The 13,046-nt window shown below is 41.5% G+C and overlaps 1 protein-coding gene across 2 annotated transcripts in view; it reads right to left on the bottom strand.

Moving 5' to 3' along the window:
* LOC125378679 (sodium- and chloride-dependent glycine transporter 1-like) overlaps positions 1 to 7,835 on the bottom strand; it is a 28,970-nt gene extending 21,135 nt beyond the window's left edge. Inside the window, exons 1-3 of one of the 2 annotated variants that reach the window (XM_048394604.1) lie at positions 7,766 to 7,835; positions 1,016 to 1,270; positions 438 to 569 (exon numbers count right to left, since the gene is read on the bottom strand). In XM_048394604.1, coding sequence (XP_048250561.1) covers positions 438 to 569; positions 1,016 to 1,136 — 253 coding nt within the window. In that variant the 5' untranslated portion in view covers positions 1,137 to 1,270; positions 7,766 to 7,835. Of the gene's footprint in view, positions 1 to 437; positions 570 to 1,015; positions 1,271 to 6,392; positions 6,725 to 7,765 lie in introns of those variants that run through there. The other variant, XM_048394605.1, reaches the window with a different exon arrangement.
* Between the last annotated feature and the right edge of the window lie 5,211 nt (positions 7,836 to 13,046).

Here is a 13,046-nt window from a genome sequence, read left to right as displayed (position 1 = left end):
TTTATGAATCACTATCAACTGGTGATGATACTAGGTATTCGCGAAATGGTGATTGTGTCCTGCCCAATCGGCACCCGTCACAAATACATGTAAAGGCAAGTCAACTGTTCACCTGAAACAAACGGAACATATGGTACAAGTCTAACTGCATCAGTCACTCTTGCTCAGACCGTTGACTGAGTGACAGAGCTAGTTTTAACGTCGCTTTAAACAGTATACCCGTTTTATAACGGCACATTGTAGGAGAAAAGCCCGAACTCATGCATGTCTTAGACAAGAAATACTGCTGACAAGCCTAGAGTCATAATCAGCGGCGTCTTGTCACATCAGTTTGTCATTGTTAATCTCATTATCTGACTTCCAGAACTAATCAGATTAACGTTTATCTGTTTATCAGAAACATGCGCCCATGTCGTTCCAGACATTGCCTGTCTTACCTTGAAACAAAGGGCAGATAATCCACACACGTCCAGGACCGAGGTTGGAATACTGACAGTATAACACTTCCAACAAGATGGCGGGCATTGCGCACACAAACATGGCCACGAAGTAAGGGATGAGGAAGGCGGCTGTGAGGAAGCACATGGTTACAGCACATCAGGTTTTATAGTCCGATTCAAACAATTTGTGAGTACGTTGGGATTTTAACTCCCTACCCGAAAAGAGTGAATATTCCTTTGAAACATATATCCATTATTAACGTCCAGGACACATTGAGAATGTATGTGCCCTGCATGTATTCACCTACGCCATCTCCTATACTCCTTCAAATTTGTCTTCTACCAAATGTCCATAAGTTTAATGTTCTTTTATCTACAACCAACACAAAGCTGATGATTAATATCGCTAAATATCTGTATCAGAGTGAAGAAGAGAGAGCACGTATTTTATCATTGTGACTGTTGCCATAAATATGCTAAACATTTTATGCAAAGGGTCTGTGCCCTGTACTGTGCTGAATGAAGAATTAATTAATAATATTCAAACCTTGTCTTTTATAAATTAAAATGCTTACCACTTCCACTTTGAAAACAGACGTAGGGGAATCTCCATATGTTGGACAGTCCGACCAAGCAACCGATGATGGATAGGAAATAATCCAGCCAGCTGGACCAGTTCTCTCGCTTTGTCGCCATCTTTGCTTACACCAACAGTAATTCCAAGAACTAATATGGTGTCACTGGATTCAGGGTTCCCTGGCAACAAATTCCAAGGCCAATATCACTGCAGCATCAGCATCACAAGAAGAGTCTGGCAGGAGTTGTTGATTCTGAGACAAAGTAGAATATTCTTTTTAAAAAGTACTATGTTGTTCAAGTAAATTTCCAGTTTTTATCACCAACCAATTGACAATTCTCACAACATTTCCAGTTGAGCTACAGTGCCGTAGCAATACGAATATAAAGAATCAAACATGTTGTTTGTTCGTTGTCTGTTGTACACAAAATGGAGAAAATTGGAGAACAATAACCCCGTCTTTAAAACTTGGAACAGCTTGGAATATGTTTGGTATATAATACCCAACAGTTTTCAACATACACAATCATTGGGTTGAAACGGATATATCGTGGCTATAAAATAGGATGGTATCATTAACCTTAACAAGAAGAGAAATGACCATTCACGTTCGAAGATACATTTACCAGTGAATGTAAATATCGTAACTGATAAATGATTGTCATAGGTGTTGACAATGACATTGATTCAGGTTTAAAGTAGGCATCACGTTTAAGATAAGGTAAATAAACTATGTATGTGTTGTTTGTTACGTTAGGAGATATAATTGTTTCTACAATTACACCGTCCGTGGGGAATACCATATAGCTGGGCCGAAAATGCAATATTGGGTATCCTACTCTGATATTATGAGAGTAAATTTGTTTCAAATCATTTGCAACTGGTAACATCACATGTTAAGAAGTACTTCAAGAGATGTACTGGAACATGTGTTACAAGATTCTAGTGGAATCAGGCACACGTACCTAGAACATATACCGGATTGAAGTGAAGGATTCAGCGAGAACAGGGGGAGGGGGTTTGCTCGTGGGTCATACTAAGTGATAGTGATGTTATGTAATATGTACAAGAAAGCATATTCAAGTATCCAATTGAGTTGATTAGAATATACTTGCGTCAGTGTATTTTATTAACGCATTTGTTAAACACATACAATAAGAGATCAGATACACGCATAGTGCTTTGACTTACAACTATGTCCTCCAGTGGTACGAATGTGCTGGGATCAAGTTACCACAATACCTTCCATGTACATGCACTTACGCTGGACGCATGCCACATGATGACAGCAGATGATTAATATCCACAAGATAAATAAAGAACGGCACATATGTGATTTCAAAAAAGAGAGAAATAAGAACATTAGCACAAATAAATCGCCTCATCTTGTAATTATAAGAGTTCAAGATACCAAACTGCAATCGAGCCTATTTAGTTCCTAACATTTGATTGCGTTTAAACATTTATCTTTCTTGCTTCGATCATATCCACAATGTGATCGAAGAATGTCTTTGCAGCTTAGTATGATTAGGTCCAATTTCGCCTACAGTCACTTTTGAGAAATAGTGATGTGGTGTGTAATGTGACAGAGAATCAGTGAGTGAGTGAGTGAGTTTGGTTTTACGCCGCTTTTAGCAATACTCCAGCAATGTCACGGCGGGGGACACCAGAAATGGGCTTCACACATTGTACCATGTCGGGAATCGAAACCGGGTCTTCGGCGTGACGAGCGAACGCTTTAACCACTAGGCTACCCGACCGCCCCTAGAGAATCAAGAAGTCAATATTTTGTAATAACATTGTGTAGAGGATAAGTTAGACACAGCTGTTAATATCAAGATATTAAAAATGCAACTGATCTAAAACAACAAATAGTTATAAGGACTTTTAAAAGAAACTACACAGCCTCCTGAGTGGATTCTGATTGTTGTTCCGTAACACTAGACCACTGATCATACCAAACACTTGCCAAACGCAACAATCAAGTTATTTTTTTAACAGACTTTCTTTATTCAAGATAACATACGAGGAATATAGGCGTTAATCAATGTGTAAACACAGGTTGTACAGGTAAATGTACCACAATGTTACGACAGAATTTTGATGGTTTTATGTGCCGTATGAGCTTCATGGAGTTTGTTGGGACAACATGGGACATTGTTAATTCTGTCTTCGTACCCAGACGACGCGACCCTACGGTGCCCATAATTTCAATCATTGAGTGAGTGAGTGAGTTGTGTTTTTACGCCGCTTTTAACAGGATTCCAGTTATATCACGGCGTGTCAGATTAATGTGGGAGGAAAGCCCGATGTGATGCAGGTCTCAGACGTTTACCACTTCGGTTAAACCCACGAGCACGGGTATGGTGCTGACAAACCTAGAAACATAATCGGGGCGAACCGGGATTCGAACCCACAATCATATATTTCTGGCGTGTCCAAAGGACGCAACTTAGACGACTGGGCCACCCGTGCCCCTTCGTGTCAAAGCATATCATTCAAGCCAGAACTTGTATCACTTCAGTACGGTTTATGCATATTAATTAACAGTTAAAAATTATAAGAGTAAGTTCAAAAGGTTCAAGGGAAAATGTTCGTTGATGACATTACATCCATTATCAGAAATTTGTTTCGTCGTTATTCGTCTATGCGTGAGTGAGTGAATGACTATGGTTTTACGCCGCTTTTAGCAATATTCCAGCAATATTACGGCGGGGGACACCAGAAATGGGCTATTCGTCTATGATACCTCGATTGTTTTTGTGTTACTGCCTCAAAAACATTGATATTTATTGATTCATAAATATAAGAAAGTGTCATTATTCACAGTTTATACGTTTAATAGTGTTATTTATGGCATATCACACCATGTTTGTACATTCAGATATGCTAGCATGCTGAGAGGAGAAAAGGGAGAGAGAGAGACAGAAAAAGACAGACAGAGCGATAGTGGTTGGTTGGTTTGTTGTTTACCGCCGCACTCAGCAATATTCCAGCTATATGACGGCGGTCTCTAAATAATCGAGTCTGGACCAGACAATCCAGGGATTGACACCATGAGTTCGATCCACGCAATTGGGATCGATAACATGCATCAACCAAGTCAGCGAGCCTGACCACCCGATCCCGTTAGTCGCCTCTTACGGCAAGCAAGAATGTCATGCAGGGCGACAGTGAGTAAGATAGTGAAAGGAGGAAGGGGAGAGCAGAAAGTGGCACAGAGAGAGTATCTGCAAGCTGTTTCTAAATTACCTTGTTTTGCACAATAGACGTCAGCCTTCATAATCTCCCCATCCGTTTGAAACAAGCTGCTCCCATCAACATATAGGGTACGTCTGTCAATGGGTCTAGCTCGACGCTGTGTTAGGTATGGAATCCTAGCAGGGACAGTGTCGCATGGACGCGCTTTGGTAAAGTTTGACACAGTTTGCTTGTATTTGTGAGGGCGACAATGCGACAACCATGTCCCTTCTAGGGTTCCATAGTTATCACAGTTTCTTGTCTTATGCTTTATATGTATATATTTAGCTTCCATTTCATGAGAGAGACTTCCTGTTTGAATTTAATACATGTCAATGCAGGTGTCTTCTGTATGCTCGCAGTGTTCAGGTATTTCGATGAATGTGGGTTGATTGTAGGTATACACTGAGGGACTATACAGTCATGGTGAACCTTTTCAAGTGTACTTGAAAAGACACAATTGTCAGCTAAAACTCGTACTTCAATTATCACGCAGAGGGTTTTCCGAGTTGATTTGTGTTGCAGCAGTAGACACTCACTACGGATTAAGCATCACAGGAGACTGGTAATGCAAGCGAATAATTTTGGACAACTGGTAGACGTCATACGAGACGTTACCATACCCTTTAGCTCGGTTAAATCTACAAGTAAACCAGGTCTGGATTGAAAACACAATATGCTTATTTATGACAGACTTTAGACAAATGAAGACGCTGTAAGTGCCCAAACTTAATTCGGATAAATCTTAGTTCTTTATTCCCATCGATAGATACTGAGAGTGTGTAGATTACCTACTTTATCAGCCAACAGAAAGTAGGCGCCCCAAAAGTAAGACAATCTATGTCACTGTGTCTGCTCAAGCATTGGTCTACTTCATAACTCAACATGAAGTGTACACTCCTAAAGAAAACCAAGCAAACTTTGAAAAGTTTCGTTCTCACTCGTTGTACGTCGCGCTGTGTCACAGGTACTCAAAAAACACGTTACGGTCGGGTAGAGAGTATATAAAACCTCAACGTCAGACAACGAGAAGGGAGAGGTCTGGCTGGAGCAGTTTCAAACATTTAATTTGGTGCTGACTCAGCATAATTGCTAAATGCTATTGAGCTTAAGCTGAAACTTGGCTACTTCAGTTCATAGGGCGTGAAAGGTCATATATTAGCGGTGGACATTATTAAAATGGATTGATAACAGAAGAACAGCAGTAAGAATTCATGGTTCTACAGGTAAAACTAGCCATTTAAGTAATTTGCATAAAAATAAAGGGTATTTTTGCTGCCTGATCTGGTACTCCTGTCATACGACAGCGACCCGTAAACAATCGAATTCTGTCAAGACAATCTGATGACACGCCAGCAAGTTGACTTATTTTGTAAAATCGAAAATAAACCATGTTAATTTTGAATAATACGTCTGCTGTGTATTAGTACATATATTCTGCTACTTGCAATTCAAGAGAAACATTTAAGAAATGTATTCGTTTTGCAAAACAGTGAGTGAGTTAGTGAGTATGGTTTTACGCCGCTTCAAGCAATATTACAGCAATATCATAGCAGGGGACACCCGAAATGGGCTTCACACATTGTACCCATGTCGGGAATCGGAGCCTGGTCTTCTGCGTGACGAGCGAACGCTTTAACCACGAGGTTTCCCGACCGCCCCTCCTCTGCTCAAGACTTTCGACGAGTATGACTACCAGCAACATTATTCGTCAACGTTGTCTTCTCTCCAGAAATGATTGCTCAGCAACCTCAGCAACCACAACTTATGTTTATCCCTCACCATGGAGACCGCCTACGTGGTCTAGTGGTAGAGCGCACGCCGGTAAGCGGAAGGTTCGGTGTGCGATCCCCGGCCGCGTCATGCCAAAAGACGTTAAAAGATGGTACTTGTTGTTACTCTGTCTGGCACTCGGCATTAAGGGGCTAAAACAAGGACTCGTCGGCGAGTCAGCGAGCCTGACCACTCGATCCCGTTAGTCGCCTTTTACGGCAAGCATGGGTTGCTGAAGACCTATTCCACCCCGGAATCTTCACGGGTCTCACCCATTAGGAACAAACTCGATGCGACTGATAGACAATTTCCGAAATAGGACAGTATTGAGAAGGATATTACTTAAGTAAGACAATGCTTACCTGGAGCTCAAAGTCCACTTAGTCGACAAACTGAAGGAAAGAGTGAATATCGTTGAGAAGAGTGTAAGATAGATGAGTGAGTCCTCCGATGACTGGGTGGGAGACAAAGCCAGAATGAAAGCAGACATTGAATCACTCAAAGATAAGTCAACTGATCTTGAGGGAGAAAGTCGACAGAATATGTCATTAAGAGACTCATTAATTGATCAGAAGGTACGGTCTGTGCGGGATAACCTCATATTTACCAATATACCCGAATAAGTAACACTGGTGGTGTATATACCAGGGATTTTATCAAGGGAGAACTTCAAAATGGTTCCGACCGCCTCCGTGGTCTAGTGGTAGAGCGTCCGCCCGGAGAGCGGAAGGTCCGGGGTTCGATCCCCGGTCGCGTCATACCCAAATACGTTGAAAGATGGTACTTGTTGTTACCCTGTCTGGCGCTCGGCATTGAGGGGCTAAAACAAGGACTGGTCGGCTCGAAGTCAGTATACTGTGTCTGAGTGGGGTATTCATCTTAAACTGGGGCATGGTATCTTAGTGAGCTAGCACTATAAATCGGCATCAGTCCGGACTAGTACAAGCAGCCACACAAACACACACACGCACATGCACGTCGCTATATAAGTGCAATAATCTAGGACGCGACGTAAAACCCAATTTCACCTCACATCTCAAATGTTGCACTATGTTTAACTTTAAACGAGTACATAGAAAGGTGCTCATAGATCGTCAGGCCAGTCAGGAGATCTGTCATAGCTAAGTTACTCTACATGACGGAGAGGGGTTTTGTACAGTACCAGGGGAAGGAAATAAAAGGAAAAATTCCAAATCATAGAACAATTGCCGGAGGAAATCCGACAATACCGAAGGATACTCTAATGCCTCTACTCGGAGAAGTGAGGAACAAAGGTCAGAGAGCTTCAATGTCAGATGATAAATTGTATATCTAGAATGCATTGCATACTGGCCATTCACCGCCACCCTACAGAGTGGCCCAGAACAGACGACCGGAAGACAGCAGATTGATGCTCTCATAGAAACACACGGGTGGTCGGGGTAGCGAGGCCTGCCACACACTATCTCAGGATTGGAACATTGGAGAGAATTCCCCAATTTTTAGGACCAAACTTGACACACCAAAGAATCACAGACAGTCATAATCTTCAAGTACTGTGAGTACATACCCAAAGCTGACGCTTAGATAACGACAGTAACTCAGTATTGTGTGTTCCCCGCATGCGGTGCGAAGAAGAGTTGCTATAAATTCTTCTCTCACACAAACCAAAGAAAACCAAGCAATTTGTAATCACGTGGATCACGTTTAACTGACAACTTTAAGTCTATGGTTAAATCTAAAGAGATAAACTTACCCTCACAAAGCAAAGTAGCTTCCAGCAGCACATTTGTTGGTGAGAATCAAATCACGACATTAGTGTCACTGAATGACTGAATAACCACTTGTTATTCTCGTCAGGTAGGTTAATGTTAATCCATCAAACCTCGTTGATGTAGGTCATGAGCATTGTATTACCAATGCTCAGAATATTATAAACACTACTGATGATGTGAAATATGTACATGTAAATAGTGACCAAAATTTGGACAACAATGTCCTCGTCATTACAGATCTAGACTCTGTGCGTGAAAAGCCAAATCACGATGGTGCCAGTACTGATCCGTGCAATACCTTCCGGCATGCAATGTTGATTTTCAAAGAAGTCACCGTAGTATCAGTGATGATAGTACTAACTTAATTGACCGCCTCCGTGGTCTAGTGGTAGAGCGGTAGTGGTAGAGCGGAAGGTCCGGGTTTCAATCCCCGGCCGCGTCATGTCAAAAGACGTTAAACGATGGTTCTTGTTGTTACCCTGTCTGGCGCACGGCATAGAGGAACTAAAACAAGGACTGGTCGGCTCGGAGTCAGTATTCTGTGTCTGAGTGGGGTATTCATGTTAAACTGGGGCATGGTATCTCAGTGAGCTAGCATTTTAAATCGGCATTAGTCCAGACTAGTACAAGCAGCCACACACACACACACACACACACACACACACACACACACACACACACACACACACACACACACACACTCACGCTATTTAAGTACAAAAATCTTGGACGCGACGTTTTACCCCATTTCACCTCACCTCACCAATTTAATCACTGACAGTATAACTGACGGTGATAATGGACTTGATGTTGTTCGTCTCGCAAGTCGTAGTTTATGTGGTCTTAGAAGACGGCTTGAATTCCCCGAATTTGGAAATCTTATTCCCACTAATGATATAATAGGCTTTCAAGAAACGATAATTTGCATATGATCCTATACATATAGGATCATATGCAAATTGAAGCTAAAAGCTGTTTTTGCAATATAGAACAGCGGAAGGAAGAAGATCAGGAGGTATTGGCCTTACGGGATAGGATCATTATTATAAATACATCACTTAAGTTGAAGAGGTAAATGATTTCTGTATGTGGTTTAAATTATTAAGATCCATGTTTGGAATTGACAGTGATGTGTATTTAGGAGTGGTGTATCTGCCCCCAGAAGGATCAAATGTCTGTTCGGACGATTTGTTTTACCAACCAGAACGTTCTATACTGTCAATGTTCTCTGCTTCTTTAAACTGGCTGAACAAGAAACCTTAGCGATAATACAATGTTTGATAAACATATGCTCGAAGAATCATGGTGAAAGGCTGACTGACATTTGTAAAACTTTAAATCAATTTATTTGTTACAGTTTATTTGCAAATGTATATACTGTCTCCTTGAGAAATCTTGAAATATCAGTCTCCCACTCAATTGTATTATTACAGCATAAAAGAAGGAGTCCAGCCGCAAATTTAAGGAATTGTAAAAGAACTTGCTCAACCATATGTATACATTCACAATCCCCAACATCGGCACAATACAGTGAGAGTGATAACACCATAACATCAAATGCTGTAATAATACGATATAGTTTACAAATAATGGCATTTACAAACATTCACCTCTCACCAGTCACGACCGCATTTACACATATCTGGACAATGGTATCATATGTGTGTATTCACAGGGAAGAACTTCGTGGACTTGGCCCTCTACTGCTGAAATGTAACTTGGTTTTATAAAAAGTAATATTGATCTGTTTGTGTGTCAAGTTCCAGATACCCACTCAGTTTACACCTGACGGTAAAGCCTGCTCGTTTGCATCTCTCATCACTGGGATTCTATGTGTGCAATATTTCTCGTAACAGAGGACGAGTGAGTGAGTGAGTGAGATGCGTTAATCGCCGCTTTAATCAGTATTCCAGTCATATCACGACGTTTCAGCTTAATGTCGGAGGAAAGCCCGAAGTGGTGCAGATCTTAGACGTTTACCACTTCGGTGAAACCCACGAGCACGGGTATGGTGCTGACAAACCTAGAAACATAATCGGGGTGAACCGGGATTCGAACCTACAATCATAGGTTTCTGGCGTGGTAAACGTCTGAGACCTGCATCACTTCGGGCTTTCCTCCCACATTAAGCTGACACGCTGCGATATAACTGGAATACTGTGAAAAGCGGCGTTAAACACAACAAACTCACTCACTGTAATGTAATCCAAATGTTTGAATATGACCACGTACCCACAGTTCGGGATTATGTATACGGTGCTCCAGAAAACACATGGGTAAAGTGTGATGAGGAAATGATCAACAGAAAACATGTAGATTGTTCAGTTGCACGCAGGTAAATGTTCTATGTTGCAAAAACAAACATACATGTATATCTTTTTTTCTGCTTTGTAAGTTTAAAGTTTTTAAGTAACAAGTTCTTCCGCTTTGTAATGCTTTTGATTATATTAGACATACTTTGTTGAAATGGTTTTATCATGTCGTTGTTGTTTGTTTGTTGTTTAACGCCGAACTCAGCAATATTCCAGCTATATGACGGCGGTCTGTAAAATAATCGAGTCTGGACCAGACAATCCAGTGATTGACATCATGAACATCAACCCACGCAATTGGTTGGTTGGTTTGTTGTTTAACGCCGCACTCAGCAATATTCCAGCTATATGACGGCGGCCTGTAAATAATCAAGTCTGGAACAGACAATCCAGTGGTTAATATCATGAGCATCGAGCCACGCAATTAGGATCGATGACATGCATCAACCAAGTCAGCGAGCCTGACCAGCCGATCCCGTTAGTCGCCTTTTACGACAAGCCTAGTCGCCTTTTACGGCAAGCATGGGTTGCTGAAGATCTATTCTAACCCGGAATCTTCACGGGTCCCCACGCAATTGGGATCGATGACATATATCAACCAAGTCAGCGAGCCTGACCGCCCGATCCCGTTAGTCGCCTTTTACGACAAGCATAGTCGCCTTTTACGGCAAGTATGGGTTGCTGAAGACCTATTCTACCCCGGAATCTTCACGGGTCTGTGGAACGAATGAGGTACTGCAGAAATGTTGTGAAAAGATCGCAAAACCACAAGCACATAAAAGCCTGGAGCCGAACACACCAACATGAGGTGCACTTGCAACAACACCTGTTGGGCTATAAAATCGTTGAACTTTCATTTGCATTTGCAGAATGCGCGAAATACGCAGTATGTCGGAAAGCGCACGTTAAATCCCCTCTGACCTACCATTTACATGCCGTCACATTCTTACAGCAAGTGAACTGCGAGAGCATGCCGCGACTGACGGAATCCTAACACCATGGCCGACTGCAAACAAGAGAATCATCTTCAGCTGAAGCCAGCCTTTTCCACGTAGCACCAAGCACATTTGCGAGACTGTGGTACCGTTTTCAGACACACTGGACAATGTGCCTTATGAAACCTCGGTCAATGATGATAATGTTTGCAAATTTTGACCAATCGATTAGTATTTTTGTTGATAATGTACATGATATATTAAATATGCATCTAAAATATTTTTTTCTTTTTTGTGTGTGGGTTTGCTTTTGCAGAGCATATTAAACGAAATCCATTGTATTCTGTATCATATGCATAAAGAAGGAATAGAGCACCTTTTGTGCCCTTTTGGATGTCTTCTTCTTGTCTGAATGTCAAATATTTACATTTCACATAGATGTCCTATGAGGAAGTCCATGTACTTGTAGGGGGCACGGGTGGACCAGTCGTATAAGGCGCCGCGATTCGCTGTGCAGAGTTGCGTCCCTTGGGCACGTCAGAAACCTATGATTGTGGGTTCGAATCCAGCTTAGCCCCGATTATGTTTCTAGGTTTGTCAGCACCATACCCGTGCTCGTGGGTTTCACCGAAGTGGTAAACGTCTGAGACCTGCATCACTTCGGGCTTTCCTCCCACATTAAGCTGATATGACTGGAATACTGTTAAAAGCGGCGTTAAATCCAATTCACTCACTCACCATGTACTTGTAAACCATTCGACAAAAAAGAAGCGGAGTAGAATGTGGTTTACGGATTTATTCTAAAAAACTCAGAGGAGATAATATAAATAAAATAGAACTTTAAAAAGAAATACAACATATTTCTTTTTTGCAATATGTGACAATTTCTTGCTTGTTGTCAGGTAGGGGTTAAATATAATAGGAGGTCTGTATTCAGTATACTGTAGTTTGCTAGATAGTTTGCTCTCAGAACGTTTGTTATGGCCTAAATCGGTGACAAATATGCCTATCATGTCCATATAAACTAGTCAGATCTGACAAACACCTTCATGTATAAAGTCAATACTGATGTTTTGAGCCGATTATTATGGCGTTGCTTGGGGAAACCGATTTAGAACATCTATGAACTCAATCTGCTTGGGTTGGGTATTTTTCATTTGGGGCAGATACTTTGATATTTGACTTGGCAATAATAAAACAGGTGGCTTGGTATGCTTTTATTTTTTTCCTCTTTTGCAAAATCTAGGGTAGGCGGATCTGTAAACCAATTTATTTAAAAAGAAATCACCTGAGGTTAAGAGACCTGCGGTTTCTCCTGCATACTTAACAGTTCCTTAAATTGGAATCCTATTTTGAAGCAAATGAAAAGTGTCAAACACAGGAATGGTAAAATCCCGTGATTAAAATTAATATTGACACGGTAACCTTTGATGTCATCGTGAGTAATTGTAAATGACGCGTTTTATGTTTAAAGAAATGGTTTTACCTGTGTAGGCCTTTACTGGTGATGGGACGTGATAGTCGAGGAAGTGGAGTAAGAGAGTCATTAATGTAACAGCTTTAATATCGCATATTCATCATCCTCCCAATCTTTTAATGCAAAAGTTGGTTGGTTGGTTTGTTGTTTAACGCCACACTCAGCAATATTCCAGCCAAATGACGGCGGTCTGTAAATAATCGAGTCTGGACCAGACAGTCCAGTGATTGATATATCATGAGCATCGATCCACGCAATTGGGATCGATGACATGCATCAACCAAGTCAGCGAGCCTGACCACCCGATCCCGTTAGTCGCCTTTTACGACAAGCATAGTCACCTTTTACGGCAAGCATGGGTTGCTGAAGATCTATTCTACCCCGGAATCTTCACGGGTCTTGGGTAGCCAGCCTGAGTGGGAGATACTCCGACGGGCTGCTGTACGAATGCAAGGCCTGGAGTGGTGTACACTGTACACATATTTGAACGATCTGGAAAACTCTACTTGCTGTTCTGTCAGGACTTGATATCTTTAAC

This window comes from Haliotis rufescens, unplaced genomic scaffold, assembly GCF_023055435.1.
Source record: "Haliotis rufescens isolate VD_foot unplaced genomic scaffold, xgHalRufe1.0.p SCAF_13, whole genome shotgun sequence".
Taxonomy (NCBI): Eukaryota; Metazoa; Mollusca; class Gastropoda; order Lepetellida; family Haliotidae; genus Haliotis; species Haliotis rufescens.
The sequence above is the reverse complement of the archived record's forward strand: the minus strand, read 5'-3'. Positions and strand labels throughout refer to the sequence as shown.